Source organism: Mya arenaria, chromosome 11, assembly GCF_026914265.1.
Source record: "Mya arenaria isolate MELC-2E11 chromosome 11, ASM2691426v1".
Taxonomy (NCBI): Eukaryota; Metazoa; Mollusca; class Bivalvia; order Myida; family Myidae; genus Mya; species Mya arenaria.
In genome coordinates this window covers 2,176,206-2,196,234 of record NC_069132.1, presented here as the reverse complement: position 1 = coordinate 2,196,234, position 20,029 = coordinate 2,176,206, and the positions used below count along the sequence as shown (strand labels likewise).

The following is a 20,029-nucleotide window of genomic DNA, read 5'->3' as shown; positions in this document are numbered from 1 at the left end:
TTAAACGGACTATACTTTAATATTGCACACTGCATATCAAAATAAACCAGTATCATTTACTATTGGCATGAAAAGCGGACAATATATAGACAAAACACTTTATTTCAGTTTTATCTAATAATGGAATGATCCAAAGACCTGTTCACCTATATTATAAACTTTAAAATCAAGTACCGTTATATATTCTTTACCTTTTTCAGTATAATGGTTTTGTCAGCGAAAACCAAAATATTGCGTTCGGACTGTTCTCACAATATATTTACAGTTATTATAATCGAAAATTAATCATAACTGATACAAAGATCTAGAGCTTAATGTTAGTTTGTAAAACGACTCATCTGATACGCCTTATTTATACATACATGACTGTTTTAAAGCATGAAATAACTTTGAGAGTATCCCCTGCCTGTCGGTTGTTCGCTCTCAGTGTCCGTGTCCGTCATAATCCGTACAAGTCTAATAACAAGATAGTTGTCTCGTTATAACGAGATACTTAGTCGTTTTTACGAGATATTTATCTCGTTATTACGAGTTCAGTCACGTTTTGACGCTTTTGTTATTCAGCTTTCGTACTAATTTAAATAATCTTAAATGTCATATCTAACACAGGCTCACAGGAATCACAAGTTCCTTTTTGGTCATGATAATGAAATCATTATATCAAACTTACGTTTTTGAAACTCCCAAATGTCCTCCGTGATCTGATGCATGCATGCTCTGAATGATGTCATCTGTCTTCCCTTTCTTAACAACTTGCAAACGTTTTGATGAGCTGGTTTTCTTATAATACAACCCGTCATCAAAAATAAAAGGTTTGCACTTTCTACGAAAATTCCTCTTTTTGTTCTTGTCTTTTACAGAAACGGGATACTTCCCATTTTTTACAAACTCTACAACATCTGTGTAATCTTTCTCGTCCATGCTGCAAGGTTGGACTGACTGCTTACCACAGACCTTTATATATACACGCGTTTACGTAGAACTGCTTTCGGTGTCGCTGTCGTTTTCTTTGATGTTGAACGAGCGGCTTTTCTGAGGTAAATCAAAGGAACTATTTTTAGAAATGATGCAGTCTGCATAAAACATAAAAAACACCGCTCAGTGACATCATGGACTTTGATGTAAGTCATGGCACGAACAGTGACTGCTTAAATAGCTCCTCAAAGCCTTGCATTTTTAACACATTCGTTTTAAGCAATGCCTCCACGGTATGAACAAAGGCTATCTAACGTCAGATGAAGTAGAACAATGTTGTCTTTGAAGTTGAATCATATACAGCTACGTTAAAGCGACTTATGTATATTGTATTACATTGATGATAATTTAAATGAAATTCAAATGGAAGCAATTTTATATTTCATTTCAATAGATGTAGACACAGCAGCTTCTGCAGCAGTAACATGCAGCGGCTCCAGAAGCAAAAACAACAACAACAAATATAAAAGCCATAGAAACACGACAGTGACTTGAATTGATATAGATATGTTAGTAACAGGCTAAGTGGGGGGGGGGGGGGGTCAATATTTTACAGATAAAATCGGGGGGTCATTATTTTATAAGGGGAGTCAGTATTTTATAGAAAATGGTCATTATTTTATATAAAATAATGACCGGGGGGTCATTATTCTATGGGGGTCACTTTACAACGTTACACCGGCTATATCCCTCGCCGTTGTTTTTTAGTATTTTTTTTTGTTTTTCTCGCAACCTGACTGGTACATGTACATTGAATCTGACCAAAATTGTACACAACCATGCACTGGTCAAGAGTGGGAATATAGGAAATACAAGTTGTTTGATCGCCGGTAACCTAAATATTCTTGGATATATGAACATATTTTAAAAGGATATTTGTTAAAGCTATTCATAGTGTGTGTAGTGTAGGTAAGATCAATGTCAATGTTATTTTTGCTAAAAAAAGAAGGAAAATGAGTCCTAGATTTATAACATCGATGAAATAGCAAGCCTTAAGTATTTTCGATAAAGTAATATGGTAATCCATCAATACGTAAGTAAGTTATAGCGCGGACACGAGCATGTGTACTCTGACCTTTAAATGTCTCGTATGACCTTGACCTTTGAGGTATGGTCTCGGGTCAAGGTCACTTCACATCGTCTCAATGAGGACAACATTTGTATCAAGTAATATGGTAATCCATCAATGCATAAGTAAGTTATAGCCCGGACACGAAATGTTACGGACAGATAAACAGACAGACTGACAGACGGACGAAGTGCATTCCTACAATCCCCTCCCCACTCCGTGGCAGGGGATTAATATATATATATAAATAGATGTGGATCTAAATAATATTTGAATCTCAAATATTTATTATAGTTGTATATAGCCTTAATCGATTAAAATCACTGTTAGAACAATCAAGCTCGCCAAATTGGAGTTCAAAATGTTGAAGACTTGTAAACATCCCAATGTTTCAATTCCAGTTACGTTTGAAGGTGGTTTAGAGTCACGTGTTCGTGCTGAAATAATCAATGAGTTATTCAAGTATATACTGTATGAAAGACAGCAGATTCCATTGCCATTTGATCAAATTAAACGGGAACTGAAACAATCGGTTAGTAACTTGTATGTATTTCGGTCAAAATTTTCGGACATGAATATATTGTTATGTATTGTTATCATCTATAGTAGGCAACTATTTGTTAGTGCCCTTTCTAGAATTGATCTACTAAAGTAAGCTGATTATAAGCCAAGCCCACGGAAATCATGTCGATAATGATATAGATATTGATAATCAAATACAATTGTGGACAGTGAACTAGTCTAAAATAATAGACGTGTTATACGGGATTCTTCCAATCCCTAACGTCTAAACGGGAATGTGCAAAAAAACGGGGGTGTTGAAAAATTGAAATTGTTTTAAGTGAAGTATTTTATGGTTGAAATTGATCATAAAGAGTTATATTCATATTTTACCATGTAAGTGAAATGTTATTTTGCACTAAACAAGCATTTAATGTATTAACCATTTAGCGCATGTATACGAGATAGGCCGACATAGTTCATTAGCAGATGTAAACGCATCTGGCCGACCCTATCCACTACTGGATGTATACGCATCTCCCGCATATTTCAATAGGGTCATTTCAATACTTCAATTTTGCATCTTTCTATTTGTAAACAATATCCCGGATGTTTATAAAAATGAAGCTTAACCTTTTGTGTATTGATTTTCCCTCGAAAATGTTGTCTGCTAAAACTTGAAGGTTATTATTTATACTGCCAATCACAGGTGTGAGATCCCACTGTGACGTAATAAAACCTCGAGGAATGGCAGTACTGTACAGTATGGAATTTCCCCCAAAACATTGATACGTAAATCATTGAATATATTATGTCAGTTTAATTTACCATTAAAATCAAAAAAGATTATAATTATTTGTAGATAATAGTTCGTGTTACAAACAATAGAGACAATAAGTAGCTGAGAAAATGATGAGTAAATTTTCTGCTGAGCTAATCGATGGCCAGCATGGTTCCGGTCGTAAAATAGGTCAAGTAAACAACATTTGTGCATGCGTTTGATGATTAAAATCTTTTTATTCATTACTTGGAAAACATTTATCGGCTTTCTTTTTGTAAAGAATTTTATTTGGGGGTAATAAAGTTAAACAGACACTCTGGACTGCATCTCTCAGCTGGATGACACTGGATATTCCTGCCACATTTCTGTGTATTATACACAAGAACATCAATTGTCTGCTTTATAATCCAGATGGGTCTTTTTTTATGATAGGGGTAATAAAATTTAGATCGATCCCAGCATTTTATTACCCTTTGATTTAATGCAATTATGACATTTCAAAGAAATGTTACAATTCCATCTTGGAAATGCATTCACAGATGAAATAGAATAATTTAATATTTCATCATTGACACCATTTATTAGATAATTTAATTATCTATAAAAAATGTATTCACATAAAAAAGATTTGGAAACAATTATTTGGAGTAATATTGATTTTAAGGTCATACTGCTGTATTCATTTGCTTATTTTCAACTATCCTGAAAAGTACCTATACAGATAAGGACTGCTTATCAGTAAGATGGCTATTGACTGGGAGGTGTAATCTGGCCATTTGTCTATGTGCTAAAGGGTTAAAACAAGTTGTTTACCTTTCCAATAAAACGAAAGTTGACTGACACAGAAAACAATTATGCGAAGGGGAACAACTCGATACAATCGTAATAACTCGGCCTCCTCCGACAAAGCTTCGAGATAGACCTCGTTGCACAATCGTAACAACTCGACCATGGCCGAAATGTTCCGAGCGATTTAAAACTGCCCTGAAGCCTTGCAGGTGCCGATCATGTATATATCGTTCTGTTTTGACAGAATGAAATGAAGAAAAGCCGTCAAACTCATAATTATAAGTTGGATATTTATTTTTATTGTACGGAACTAATGTAAAATAACATTATCTGGTAATATTTCTTGTTTTTATGATATTTTGTAGACGCTATATGCTTTAACCCGGAATCCTGATCGGAACAACTACCCACTTTTGATACTAAACAATTTGTACGTGAAGGATTTGCCATATCAAAAATCTAAAAAAATCCGTCAATGTACAATTATTTGGACTAACAGTGAACATGCATCACTGGTAAAGAACATTCAGAACACCTCAGCCATTTTCCATTGAAAAGAACTTCAGATGTTTATGGACGGTTTACAATGTCAGAAATCTTTAGATTTAAATAACACTTTAAGTAGTCTAAAATAATAGACGTGTTATACGGGATTCTTCCAATCCCTAACCTCTAAATGGGTTTGTGCAAAAACTGGGTGGGTTTGAAAAATATTGAAATTGTATTAAGTGAAGAATTTTATATTTGAAATGGATAATAAAGGTTTATATTCATATTTTACCATGTAAGTGCTAAGCTAAGCACAAAACAAGCATTAAATTACCTTTCCAATAAAACGAAACTTGACTGACACAAACAACAATTATGCTAAGCGGAACAACTCGTCAACTCCTTAACCCAATCGTAATAACTCAGCCACCTCCGACAAGCTTCGGGATAGACCTAGTAAATATAATGGTAACTCGGCCATGGCGGAAGTGTTCCGATTGTTGCAAAACTGTGAACTGTATGCTTGCAGGTGCCCTTCATGTATGTATCGTTATGTTTTGACAGAATGAAATGAAGAAAACCAATCAAACTCATAATTATTCGTTGAATATTAATTTTTTTTTGTACAGAACTAATATGAAATAACATTATCTGGTAATATTTTGTGTTTTTATGATATTTTATGGATGCAATATGCTTTAACCCGGAATCCCGATCTTAATAACTAACCACTTTTGGTACAAAACAATTGCCGTATCAAAAATAGTAAAAAAAATTCATTTAAATTTAGCAGTTAAACTTAATTACTTTACTTCTAAATACACGTTACAATACTACAGTTACTTGATACTATTATTGAAATTTTTTATGAACCATTTCAACTGATGTAAAGGCATATCTGAGGTTGTTTTCAATGGAAAATGGCTGAGGTGTTCTGAACGTGGTGGAGAACTGGGTTGGGCAATGTAATTTTTTTTTTTTTCAGATGTTACAGAGTAGTAACCCAAAGAAGCAAAGCAGTCAAACAAAAAAAGCAGCTAACCTTGTGCCAAAGATAGAAGAGTCAATGAAAAACATAATAGAAGCCTTTGAGATATGTCCTGAAATCAAGCGAGTTATGTTCACAATTGGTGCTACTACTGTAAGCCCAAAGGAAGTGTATGTAGTGGAGCTTCCACCATTAAACCCTGAGGCAGAAAATTTACCAGGGAAAGTTTGTCTAAGAACACTCTTTAGACAACTTATAATGCAAGATCCGCTTGGTAGAGTGAAACAGATTTCAGTGTCAAGTATTTCTGTTCTTCTGTACGGACCCCGGCATTCAAACCTTTCTTGGTTTCTTCCAAAGCCAGCTTACAAAATACCAGTGAGAGGGAGCAAATTTGAGTTTCAATTGACCAACGATGTTGGACAAGGGAGTCACGATCTGTCTAAAGACTTTTCCATCATTGAGCTGTCTGGTTTTGAACCATTTAACATTTCAACAAATGATATTTCCTGGACAGGTACAAACTTATTCCCCACAGACAGCAGGTCTGAGTCAAGTGAGGAATCCATCACAGCAGACTATGTTTGTGTTGATGGGAGCATAGAGTCTGATTCCGTCTTCAACACAGAGTCTGACTTCAGCTCTTGTAACAATACACCAAAGGACACAACTAAGGAAAGTGAAAACTTTGAATATTGTGCTTCACCGTCAAATATTCACAAGCGGATGAAGAAGTCCAGTTCAGCCAGTTCAATCTTGTCCCAGACAAGTGTGATGCAGCAATCAACATCAGCCTCAATTTTGAGAACCCCAGACCTAGGATCAGGAATTGCCTTGAGCGATACTGAACACATCTGGTATCAGTCACCAATCACAATTAAAGGTTTTAAAATGATGAGGAAGGCATAATGAAGATTTAAATTGCAAAGATGTACCTCATGAATTTTATCATTACTGAGGTGTTTCTACACATTGTATTTATTCATAAATTGTATAATATTATAAGATTACTTATACATAATTTATCTATCATAATATAATATGATATTAAATAAAGAAAAATGAGTGATTTTCATATGCAAAATGAATTTAAACAAATATATTTATAGATTTATATAACGATTTGTTCTTTCTGTGTAGTGTTTGTATTTGAAAAATCTGCTCAATTTCTGTGGTATTTTAAAGAGATATTTTAAAAATTGCAAATAGAAAGCCCAAAAAGCAGTATTTTCATACACATGTACATGCTTATCTGAGCACCCTTGCTGGCAGGCATTCGTTATTTTGACACTAGTACAAAAAAATAATTTGATATCATGCGAGTAGACAAAACAGTTATGCCAATCGCTCACATATGGTGAACTATCTAATTTTGGGCCATGAACTGAAGGTATGCAATGAATATGATTTGTACATTATGGTTATGAAAGGATGTTGCATGGTTTTTAACTCTGATGGTTACAACTTTTGGTAGATGCCACATTCAAAATGTGTATGCAAGCCAATACTAGTATGCCTTACAGCTTGGGACAACAAGAATTTTTTTTTTTTACCATGGTGAAATGTGGATGTTGACAGGTATTTTACTTGCAAAAACATTGTTTTTCTTAATTATAACAAATTTTAGTGTGTTTTTTTAAAATTGATGCAGAAGGCCGTAATTTTTCCAAAGTTAGAAAAGGGTTCTTTTCCCAAAATAAATAGAGAACCCCAGTCTAAGACTTTCTTCAAGGTAACTCTGAAATCTTATTGGGACCATTTAACTCCTTGCATTGGCTCCTATTCTTCTAACACAGGACAAGTGACATGAGGTTTTAAGGAGTAGAAAGTTGATACAACAAATTATTAAAGAAGTTGACAAAGGAATGTGTTTTTTAATGATTGGCAGAAGAGATCCAGGTTCAACTGCTTTCTTCTTTTTTTGTAATAATGACCTTGATCTTAGGGGCCCAAACACAATCCCATGGAAGTCTTCCATAAACTCTTCCTACATATCAAGTTTGGTCACAGTATGTCAACCATAATTAAAGTTATTCAGTATCAAACAGTAATATATTTTTAGTAACAGTGACCTTAAATCTAGGGGGCCAAAAGGCAAAGCAATCAAAGGTCTCCATAAACTCGTTGTATATACCAAGTTTGGTCACACTATGTTCAACCCTTACTTAAGTTATTCAGTGCTAACCATTTTTCTATTTTTAGCAACAGTGACCTTGACCATAACTCTCAGGACAAAAACACAATCTCATGAAAGGTCTCTATGAACTCTTCATATATACCAAGATTGGTCGCAATATGTCGACCCTAACTTAAGTTATTCAATACCAAACATTTTTCTATTAAAACTAACTTTGACCTTGACCTTGATCCTAGAGGCCTCAAAGGCAATCCTATGAAAGGTCCCCATAAACTCTTTCTATATACCAAGTTTGGTCACTATATGTCAAACCTAGCTAAAATTATTCGATACACAAGGGACTTTGATGCTGCCCTCCCACCAAGTGGCACGAATAATGACGCAAGTCATTTTTATAACTAGTTTTCCCTTTGTGAAAACCTGGTTAAAAATATAGAAATGTGCCTGTCAAATGAAATAAAAAGAAAATGAAAAAAAAATCAATCAAGGGCTATAATTTGTATTTAGGGTTAAAATGGAGTCCTGTTACCTTGTTGTAAGATGGTTGTCAATAATTGTGCAAAGTATTAAGTCAATTGAGTGAAGGGTATAGAAGTTTTTTTATTAATTGATTAACTTGCCCTAAAACTTGAACCTGCTCTAAAACTTTAACCTGCTCTAAAACTTAAACCTAAGTTCCTAAATCAATTAGGGGATATAACTTGTATTAAGGATAACATGGAGTTTTGTTATGTAACCTCATTGTGTGATGGTCCTGAACAACTGTGTGAAGTATTAAGTCAATTGAACAAAGGGTATAGAAGTTAATTATAAATATCCCAACCTGCCCTAAAACTTGAACCGAAGTTTCAACTGAGTGAAGGATTAAGTGAATTGAATGAAGGGTACTGGAGTTGTTAGTGAAAATCCCAACATGCCCCAAAACTTGAACCGGATGCAGACGCCGGGTGTGTGTGTGTGTGTGTGTGTGTGTGTGTGTGTGTGTATATATATAGCCCTCCTTATTCTTCGAATAGTTAAAAATAACAATGCATTATTTTATTTTCATTATTATTTTCTAGTAAAATATTACGGTAAATATCAATGTCTTGTTAGAAGTCAACATGTTCACATGCCATGATATTCCTGAAGTGGATTACAGAACCCTGTGGCTATCATTAAATTCCAAGATCTGTTCTGTGTTATTTTGAGCATTTGGCCAAAAACTATCAATAAACCACATTTTTCACACTAAAATCTTATTTTGGTCCACAGATATTATGAATTTGACAATTCAGGGAGGCTGCCATGTTAACACTGTCTGTTAAGATCAGTCAAAGTCTGATGAATCTTTTCTCGGCCCATTGGGGTCACATGGCAGTATACTTCTTTGGTCATCGGCCTGTCCACATAATAGGCAGTACATCCCATAGACCTGAAACAAACACTTTATTATAAGCTATAGTAAAGGCATGACTTTTTAATTTGTGATTGAATAATCTTATCAAGGAGGATTATTTTTGTATCTTTTATAAAACGCATCCCTATTTTAATGCAGAAAGTACATAGATTAAATCACTATTTAAACAAGAATCTTTAGGAAATATTTCTTCACACATTTTGAATTCAACTACCTCCTTAAAGACATGACAAATGTTTTAAGCCTGTCTGTTTTTTCAAAGGTATTCCAAATATTGCCCTCCTGTCATCTTCGTTGCCATATAATTGTTTTTATGTTAGCCATAACTATCAAAACATTTACGTAAAAATAAAAATACATTAATTATGGCATGCCTGTGTAGTATTACACAGTGATTTTTCTCCACTCTTAAGGGAATGGTAGCGGGGCCCTTTGATAGGGGAAAAAACAGCCATTTGGCAAAAATCGAGAAAATACTAATATGATTCATATAATGTTTAAATTGTTTTCAAACCTTGTATTCAACAAACCTATGGCATTATTCATGAATGGTATTATATTGCTACGATTGCTAAATGTTATGAGGTCAATGCTTTGCCTTTTTCAAGGATTTTTTTACCTGGGAAGGGTAAAAATAATCTTTTTCAGGAGGACAAATTGTCCTCCTGAAAAAGATTATTTTTACCCTTGTCAATAGGGCAAAATTTTGACCTCCAAAAGGGCAAAAAACACTGAGTAAGTACACATTTGTTATTCAGGAAAATAAACCTGACAAGGTTGGAATTGACTGCAATGCCTTTGTTGTTGTTTTTTCGTACAAAATATATTATTTTGTACCTGGTAGTCATCTTCCACATGAAACACATGCTCGTGGTTGGCTATCACATGAGAACAGGACTGGCAGATATCTGGAATAGTTAAAAAAAAAATTAGTTTGTATAAAGCAAAATACATGTAAAAGGAAAATGTCAACTTTGTCAACAATCAGTTACAGTCTAAAATTTGAAACCACTACAAAGAGTGAGGTGAAATCTCCAAAAAATAGGAAATACAAAATAAAATGTGTACATGTGTAACGTTTCTTCCCCAGCTAGCTCGGACACGCTACCTTAAATTAAACTATAAACCTATTCCCGGACTGCATTGTCCCAAAAATTAAGTATGAAATTAGTAATATATACAAGTGATAAACAATGATTGCTTACAAAACCAAATGATTGAAAATAATTATTATGGCTCAAGAATCAATGTTCAATTATTCCAAAACCAAGAACGCACAAACAGAAACACTACAACAACTATGAAATAACTTCAAACTGGACCAGCGTACAAAACGCTTATAAACCAATCACAATATATCAGCAAAACCTGCAGTCCTAAGTGTATAGCTTTTATGGGGAATCAAACCATTGACCCTGTTCCGTCTGTATTGCAATGATCCAGGCTTACTAAGAGGCCAATAAGAAACCCCACGGATATCCGAACGTGGAAACTAGAAGCTGTAGTGCAATGCTTCACTTTAATTCTCCTAGCCTCCAATAGTTCAGAACCCGCCCTAAACAGTACAAAGTGTATCCTAAGTGCCGCGAAACTGGCCATGAATGACATCTAGAGTGGTCCCACAGCTCTACCCTACTGAATGTTGTTATTGTTGGGGTTATAAAGGTTTGCCTGCACACTATGGCTGCATTATGGTTTGAGCCCGTCACATCCCCTAGTGTGACTGAAACATATTTTTGAGGCCAAAGGAGGAGTTTTATTCCCACCCGTTTGGTTGAGTATTCGAGTAATTTTGATCCCAAAATGCTGCGGGCCCTTCAATGAATGACACCTAGAGTGGTCCCACAGCTCTGACTATTGGATTTGATTTTATTACTTTGGTCTTATAATACATCGGCTATTTCTATGCCTTTCGCTTCTTATATACCCTAACATCACGTGACCAAAATGGAATGGCCCATTTTAACAAATCCTATGGGTGAAACCATTATATATAACTTATGTTACAGAGTAGGGGTGTCAAGTTTATCAAACTTACGAAAAAGTAAAAAACTATTAAGAATACAACATATTGGTATTAATTAATCATTTACTAGCTAAATTTAGATTTTAATACTAAAACTATAACATTAGTATTAAATACACGAAATCATCATAAAGAAGTCATAGCGATAAAGCGAAAATCAAATACTCTAAATTCACTAAAACAGAAATGATTAATTTCCGGGCTCAGGACTACATGATTCCATGAACATTACACATGCATCTGTATTCAATAAACTTAAACTTTAACTCAACAAAACTGACCACCTCTAGAATTGCATGGTTGAATTAATAACATTCAAATGTGACAAAATTTAAACTAGAGATATCACAGAAACTGATTAATACCCCTGCAGGCATAACTGTTGGAACTGGCTGGATAGAACAATTAAAGAAATCATGTGGATTGAGTTTCACGGAAGGTAAACGTGCCACAAAAATGTCAATAATGTTGAAACATGAGGAAGATTATATAGCAAAACATACTAAGTTTAGAAGGATGTTGTGACTTTGACCATAAAAGTAGGGACATGTGTCTTGTGCCTTACACGTCCTCATAGTCATACTATGATGGTCACTTCTGTCAAATAATTCAAAATCTGACATAATATAACAAAGGTTTGGACCGGACACAAACTATTATCAGTAAGGCTTATATAGTAAAACATACTTCGTTCAGAAGGTTGATGTGACCTTGACCTAAATAATTTAAAAATCTGAAAACATGAATGAGAAAGATATGGATTGGACACAACCTATTATCAGTAATGATTAAAATACAGAGTTCAGCAGGTTGCTATGACCATGACCTTGAAGGTAGGGGCAAAGGTCTTGTGGACAAAATGTCCCCATGCTATCGTGGTCACCTCTGCCAAATCATTTTAAAATCTGACAGAAGGATGGACAGACGACGCCCCTGATTCCTTGTTCTAGTACACATTCTAGTATCCAAAACTTTGTTGTGCAAAATTTTGTTTAATTGGACATTGCAATTCTAATCTAAAGTTGTTGTCTTATTTCACATAATACACTGTTTATTAGTTAAATATTTGAAGTATAACAAGTTTAAACAGAAATAACTACCAGTAACCACATCAAGGACCTTCATGATAAAGCCAACTTGATGATCTTTACAGACTTTAATTAAAAAAATATTACATATCACTGAGGGTCATATATCATTATAAGGACAGGCCAGGCAGCCCAGGGGCGTAGCTGGAACCTGATTTGAAGTACTCCTATTTTTACCGGGGGGTTCGGGGGTCCTCCCCCTGATTTTTTTTTGTTTACTCATGCGATTTGGTGGCATTTGACGCATATCTGGTAACTTGAAATGCAAGTTTTAAGTTAATAATAACTGAAGCAAAAAAGGAAAACTGCAAGATCGAGCAATAAATATTCAAAACATATTTATACTTGGTGGAGATGCCTCCCTCTGAATATATAGGATATACAGATGAACAAGTTGCATTAAGGACAAATATCACATATAGTTTGATTTAAACATGGAAAACATCACAAGCAAATAATACACAAATGTATACATAGTTTAACTTATGGATTTTTTTCCCATTCTGAAACAGTTTTACACAACAACACACGTTTAAACTTTGAACACTAACGCCAGCCAACGGTCTTTTCTACGTGCAAAAACATCCACTACGTGCTCAGCGTTGATATCTCGCTCTTGATAAATGTTAAGAAGCCCAAGCCCTGAAAGCCTCTTGGTGGTCATCGTGTTGCGGAGGTACGTCTTGACTCTCCTCATCGTGGAGAAGGACCGCTCTGCCGTAGCTGTGGAAACGGGCATGCACATCAACACCATCATGCAAAGTTTTATGTTTGGATATGATGCCTCAGTGGCCACTTGCAAAGATGTTTCCAGGTCTGGATACTCAGCTGGGGATGTTGTGGTCTGGACCACACTCTGCAAAAATCTCTGCGGCCCTGGCAGGTGTCAGTTCGGTAGCCTATAACAAAACAAACATGACCCACTTTTTTATAATTAAACAATAAAATAAGCAATTGCTTTATAGAAAAATATAGATATGCACAGAACTTAACGTTTTGGTACACACACTTTGTTTTTTACGGAACAATAATATAATTGATGTGTTATTTAACTATACATGTATAACATTACGCAATTCCAAGTATTTTCATTGATATGACATATTTTATTTCATCAAAAAAGGATGATTTCGTCGGCAGAAGATATTGTGCAGTAAATCTCCCATGCGGTTTAAGCACGCGGGTTGTTAACTCAACAACTAGGTGGTCAATGAAAAAAGGAACATGTGGACCTTCCAGTATTCTATGGGTGCTGCCGCTGGTGCGTTAGGCCTGTTTGCCTGTCGCCCCGGGCATCGAGGAATGGACAGCTCCACCCCAATGTCTCTTGCTAGTGACATAGCTTTTTCGTTCAGGTTGTCCCATACTGTTGGATCGTTGCGTTCAGACTGAAATGATATTTGACAGTGACGCAACATTAAACAACGCATTAGTAAAGTGCACGGCAACGTCCATCTTTCTTTTTGTAAGTCAAAAGATGGGAAAAACATTTAATAACATATGACTGCAAATATGTTCAATTCATATGTACACACACAAGTATGAATTGTTTCTGTAAACATATATACACGCTATGAAATTAGTGCACTGTTAATGAGTGACGGGTCTAGGAAAAAAATATACATGGACATTTACGCCGATGAAAAGTATAACTAGAGTCCGACCCAAAGTAAGATCAAGTACACTGGTAAATATTGACTTACATATGATTTTGTCGGTTAACCGAGGCGTGATTAACACTATTCTATAACTTTTCTGTCATAACGAAATGAATTCATCCCACAACTAGCCGTTAGGAAAATGAATTAAATAACAAACCTCTTACATAGCGACAACAACACGTGCTTCTTCTGTTGCCTCCAGTAAATCACACGTCTTCTTCTGGAAGAGTTTTGACAGGTGTACGAGACCTGACAACGCATGTTCGACAGCCACTAGGGTAGTGATGAACTCGAAGTTCTGATAGAGCGACTGTATCCCGCGGCTTTGCTGTCACCATAGTCGCTAGCGAGTTCGTCCAAGGAACTTGCAACAACTCTGGAAATTCATGACACAATTAAATCAAGAATGGTTTGTGAGCGAACAATATAAACATCGAAAGCCTTCTATTCAGACGTACATTACTTTAAATAAAAAAGTGATAAGATAACAGACTAAGAAATATCACATAATTAGGAAAAAATACAATAAACACTTTGAAGAATATTGATTTAGAGCATTTAGGCATTGTATAATTTAAGTATGTTTACTCAAGATTACCCAAATGAGCATAGGAAAGTGTGCAAAGCATCCGCCCTAGCTACCCAGCGGGTTTCGCACAGAGATTGCAGTTTAGTGCGCTTATCCATCTCGACACGGGCAACTTCATCATTGTCAAGGTTTTCCTGGAAGCGTAGGAGGCGTTTAGCGGAGTAGTTAAAAGCAAACGCTATTTGTTGTACGGTAGCCATCATGTTCCTTGCATACCTTTCTTTTGATGAGTGGATAATAGCCAGGTTGAGGCAGTGGGCTTTGCAGTGGATGTACACAGCCCCAGGAATACGCTGTTGGATCCTTGCCTGTACGCCTCTTCGGATACCGGACATATTGGCAGCGCCATCATATCCCTGGCCACGCATTTTGTTTACGTCAACACCCGCCAGTTCAAGATCTGCTAAGAAGGCATTGGCTTGTAGTTGATTTGCACTCAGCGAACCCCAAAAAATCTTCGCGTAAATCAGCTCCGTCAAAGTATCTAAGGCACATGGCCATCTGTTCCATAGTGCTGGCATCAGTTGCCTCATCAGCCATAAACCCGAAGCAGGGTGCGCTGTTGCAATTTGACACGATACTGTCTGCGATTTGTTTTCCACAAATGGAAATAAGCTCATTTTGTATATCGGGGCTAAGGTACATAGATCTTTGATCTCCGTGTTCTAGATGATCTTTTAATATGGGATCCTGCTTGGCCTGAAAGCTCGATAGGGCCTGAAAATTTCCCTTATCGCCTTCATGCCCCCTCAAGGCAATGTTCTGTTTCCCACAGAACACTATCGCTTCTGTTATACTAACAAGGATCTTTCTGTTCTTTTCAACGACCACATTGTATTGGGATGACATGCTACATAGTATGTCTTTTTTCACCCTTCATTATTGCTAAGAAATGATCTGCTTTTTTTTGTGGGCAAAAGGTTGTCGGAGACGCCATTTTTGTTTGTTTAAAATTCGCGCTGTTTAAAACTTGACTTTACGTAATAAAGATGGGAGGTAACTATGATTGATCATAGTTATAATACGTAAAAGTAAAGCTAAGTTGTTTACCGTGTTTAAGATTTCATGTTTAAAGTGTGCTTGGAACATCGTAGTAAAGGATACTATGTACAGTTACTACCGATATGTATGACATTTAACATTGAACTTTTATAATGCCGAGCTGGATTGGTTTCAAATTCGCCTGTACCCCCTTAGGGTTCAAGTTTTACACCGGGTTTAGGCCATTTAGAATTTTCATTTTTCAAAATCGAAGTACTCCCGGGAGTATGGGAGTATGCCTGGCTACGCGCCTGAGGCAGCCACCGAAAGCGTATATGGACCGTGGCGTTAGCCGAGGTCCATTCACCTTCGGGGGCTGACTGGCCGGTCCTTATAATGCCATATGGCCCAAAGTGGTATGTAAATATTTCTTATATTATACCGAACATTTTAAATTACCATTCAATATTTTTAAAGCTCTTATAATGTGGACAAACCTTTGCCGTTGTGAAAACAACATACCAGTTGTATGACGTCAGCAGTCCATAGTATATGGACAGGTGACGTCATCAAATTAGATTTTTATCAAAATACAGTGATATACAAACCTAGCGACTTTATATATACAAAGAAGAAACACATTATGTAAGGTATAATATTAAGCTCTATTTGATCTTTATTTATAAAACTGTCAATAGATAAACTTGATAATTACGTTGATATGTGATTACTTCCTGACCATCCTCATCTTCTGTCGTTTGCTTGTTCACCATAACAATAGCAGAGCTTTCCCCACACTGGCTACAGCCTGCATAATTCATCATATATGATCCACTTTCTAGGCATACTGACTCCTGTAAGTATTCAAAGGAGCTTATGAATATATATAATGATGATACACGTGTACCACATTTTACCTCATCTCTGACATATGACAATTTTCTGCGAGGACTGCATAGTCTAAAATAATAGACGTTCATACAGGATTCTTCTAAAAATCGTAAAAAAATCCATCCACATACAATATGGACTAAATGACTGCAGTACCATACACATGTTTTTGACTCAGTGTGGAGCTTAGAAACTGAAGAAGTTATAATAAGAATGTTGGAGACAACATTTATCATGACCAAAGCAATATTTGACATGCAGAATGTACCTACATGTAAAGAGTCAATGTGCTAGGTAAAACCGAACTTGCTGCATGTTGCTATTATGTATGATATGCGAAAGTGACATTGACACTAATAATTTGAAAAGAAAAAAATGTGTTAGTCTCTTATCCTAAAAAGTCCTTGAGTTTGACCATAGACTGGTTTATATAACAGCTGGGACCAGTAATCCAACTCCTAGATGTCAGTGGTTGGCATTTAAGTTTCTGTGATTTAATATCTTTTTTTTATAATCAAGAAAGAACATGATTTTAAAGGAGCCATATATTTTGCTAAACAATATTATTGAATGGCAAGCTTGAAATTTACTATTACATTTAAATACTTGATCCGAAGTTGTCAGGACCCAGATAAAAGCTTTGGATTAATGCTTTTTCGGATAAATAATTATTAGAAAGTGATTAGAAAATGATAGCGTTCTCGAAATATTGGTGAAGCAAAATATTTTTGTTACATACACAGTTTATATAAAACATGTTTAATTACATGTAGCACTGAAAATTTACTTTGTTAACTCAGTATTGTTTTGTATATATTATTTTAAAGAATGATGTGATGTTTTGCTATACTTTGTTGTCTTGGTAAGTTTGGATTTGTGTCGCTTGTATCCTTATTTGTTGGGAACTGGGCCCTTCTCCGGATTGTTCGCTAGTGGTTGAGATAGACACAGATGTGGGTGTGTAAATTTATAATTAACTACGGGCGAGGCAGATATTCAGACTGTGTAAACCAGCCATTATTTACAAACCACACCATTCATAATAAATTGCTCACTATCTGCCATTGATGTTTGTTACATATGCTTCCTCGATGTCATTTTTTTAAACAAGCGCTTAATGTGTTTCATTATTACCTCAAACAGATGCAGCTTGCTATGGTGTGAAAACTATGAGATGACGGAGTTCGAAATAATGATTGATTAATAGGTGGGAAGTAGCAAATCGTAATATTTGTCTTCGAAATAGCGATCATTTCAAATTAGCGATTCTGGATTATTTATGAAAATTTTAAGAAAGAATAAAATTGGGCCCAAAAAATAAACTCGAAATAGCAATAATTTCAGCTTAACTGTGTTCAGATTAATGGTGTCTAAATGTAATAGTAGATATCATATAACAGAAAATACAAAATTAGGACGTTTTATAAAACGTTCAAGAACTTGTAACAATACTACTGTTAAACTAGAATTTGACCCCATTTGTATATACATATTTTGGAATCATAGAAAGCTAAAATAATTTTTAATTTCAACTAATTGTATACAACTGGTTAAATCTCTGGTTGATTAAAGTAAACTAGTGTATAATATTTATAATATAATATAAAATTGCAAACCAGCCAAAAGAAAATCCGTGGACAATTAAATTATCAATGTTATGACGGAAACTTTCTGAATCTGATACTAAACATGAAAATTATTCTGAAATAAGGTTATCTTTAATATAAAGTTACAAATACATTTAAAATTTATGGTTTACCCTATCAGGATATTCTTCTTTCACACAAGAGCGGCACATACCTCCGTGTTTTGCTTTCAAAGTGAAAGTAGCTAACAATCCAACTAAAATGAAACAAAGATTTTGATTGGGCACACATTTTGTTACATCCATTTTTATTGGCTTTTTCAAAACGTGGAAGTTTTCTCCCTTATTAAACGACACTCCATTTACCGTATCAGACGAAAAACTTGACTACATGAAAAATATGATAGAAATGGCATGTCAGCATTTTAGCAGTAGTGTTCTACCACTTATAAGTTTAGATACTTTGGAAGACATCATTGGGGTAAACTTCAAACATTTATTTATACAATTATCACAATGACAAAGATCATTGTTTTCTAGAATGCACGGTCCATTTATGAATGACTAGCACTAGAGTAGCCGGGACGGCATTTAGGAATGACTAGCACTAGAGTATCCTGGGGAGTGTGTGGTGGGCATACCCGGCGCACGCACCCCCCCCCCCCCCTATTTTATTTTGATATAGGAGAAAAAACACGCCCAAAAAGCACCTTTTTGTACTAAAATGTTAAAACTTTCGGATGCAAGTCGGGAGTACAACTTAAAAACCCTTTGAGGTGTTGACACCAAACTTCATATACAGATAAAATAATTATGGTATACATTGCACTTTTTTAAATTAACATACTTCTTTTTTTGTCTGAAGCTTAACTTAAAAAATCTTTGAGGTATTGACCTTAAACTTCATATACAGTACAGATAGATCTCACTGAGAAGAGGTGTAGTACATAAGAAACATAACCCCCAAATAGATCTCATTGAGGAGATGTCCAGTGCAGAGGAACTAAAACTCTGGATGCAGTATTCTTTTACTTGTTGTCCTTAAATAGTTTTCATACTTATTTCTTGTCAGGACCATAACTCAAAACATCTTGAAGTATTAACTACAAATTTCATATACATATACATGCATGTATATCACTGAGGTGAAGTGCAGAGCATACACACCATTACTATGGATACCACTATTTCTTTTGAAACTTTAAACTTGAAAAGTCTTTGAGGTATTGACTTCAAACTTCATTTACAGATATATCTCATTTACGAGAAGTTCAGTGAAGAGAAACCATATATCTGGGTGCAGTATATTTTAAGTTATTGACCTTTGTTAATTTTGAATGTTATCTTTTGTCGTTAGGCAAAGTTCATGGATAAATAAGTATAAGTGGATATGGCAGTCTGTGACTGCTCTTGTTGGTTTTGGCACATGGCTCAATGATAAAAAAGTTTCCATTGTTACGGCTAATTGTTTTCATGATCTTTTATTGATCTGAAATTGTTTTATGTGGATGGTTTTCAATGGCAGTACTATTATATGAAATACTAAAAGGCCATGAGAGCTTGCTTTCAGCTGTCATTTTACATCGCCTTCCAAGCCTGTAGATGTACATATACAAAAAAAAACACAAAAAAACATAAAAGCATTCTTATACAGTATATTAAATCTTGACGTCTGAAAAGTCAATACATAACTATACTTATAAATTCATAAAATGATCCATGGTAGTCTATCCTTGTAGAGTTGGAGATTGCAATATAAATTATCGGTATTTTCTTTTCGTTTTTGATTATAACATGATTATAACATAACAATTGAGCAGGCTTCATTGCTAACAAACATGGTTGATATAGAATGTTCTCACATATCGATCAGGAGTTTTCATGGCTGCAACTCTGGTTCTGGCATTCTGTTAGAATGTCTCTGTTCTGTGAGAATCGTGGGCTTATGGATGTTGCTCTTCGTGGCTAGAGTTGAGCTATATTCAATTTCAGTTCGGTCACTGTCTATATAAATTATAAATATGGAAAAGGAACTTCCTAATTTATAAGCTTTTATAACATATATATGTAAAATAGACCT

At 35.2% G+C, this 20,029-nt stretch overlaps 2 protein-coding genes across 3 annotated transcripts; one reads left to right on the top strand and one right to left on the bottom strand.

The window, feature by feature from the left end:
* The first annotated feature begins 2,393 nt into the window (after positions 1 to 2,393).
* On the top strand, positions 2,394 to 7,639 carry LOC128209872 (MAD2L1-binding protein-like). Its single transcript, XM_052914128.1, has 2 exons — positions 2,394 to 2,576; positions 5,590 to 7,639. Exons 1-2 carry the CDS (start codon positions 2,406 to 2,408, stop codon positions 6,499 to 6,501), a joined length of 1,083 nt encoding a protein of 360 aa, XP_052770088.1. The 5' UTR covers positions 2,394 to 2,405; the 3' UTR covers positions 6,502 to 7,639.
* A 1,123-nt stretch (positions 7,640 to 8,762) lies between these two features.
* On the bottom strand, positions 8,763 to 18,189 carry LOC128209874 (protein Churchill-like). Of its 2 annotated transcripts, none has more exons than XM_052914129.1 (4): positions 18,124 to 18,189; positions 16,189 to 16,327; positions 9,966 to 10,036; positions 8,763 to 9,143 (listed from the first exon to the last, which is right to left on the bottom strand). In XM_052914129.1, the coding sequence occupies exons 1-4, from the start codon at positions 18,160 to 18,162 to the stop codon at positions 9,039 to 9,041; spliced, it is 354 nt and encodes a 117-aa protein (XP_052770089.1). In that variant the 5' UTR covers positions 18,163 to 18,189; the 3' UTR covers positions 8,763 to 9,038. The 2 variants fall into 2 exon arrangements, with proteins under 2 accessions (XP_052770089.1, XP_052770090.1); XM_052914130.1 differs by having other exon boundaries at positions 18,104 to 18,152.
* Between the last annotated feature and the right edge of the window lie 1,840 nt (positions 18,190 to 20,029).

Bases quoted from the DNA above. Each gene is read 5' to 3' on its own strand.
- LOC128209874 (XM_052914129.1), bottom strand. From the start codon at position 18,162: ATGTGCCGCTCTTGTGTGAAAGAAGAATATCCTGATAGG. The intron at 16,328-18,123 runs GTAAACCATAAA...GAATACTTACAG, and splicing joins AAGAAGAATATCCTGATAGG to GAGTCAGTATGCCTAGAAAG. The intron at 10,037-16,188 runs GTAATTATCAAG...TAACTATTCCAG, and splicing joins GGAAGTAATCACATATCAAC to ATATCTGCCAGTCCTGTTCT.
- LOC128209872 (XM_052914128.1), top strand. From the start codon at position 2,406: ATGTTGAAGACTTGTAAACATCCCAATGTTTCAATTCCAGTTACGTTT. The intron at 2,577-5,589 runs GTTAGTAACTTG...TTTTTTTTTCAG, and splicing joins AACGGGAACTGAAACAATCG to ATGTTACAGAGTAGTAACCC.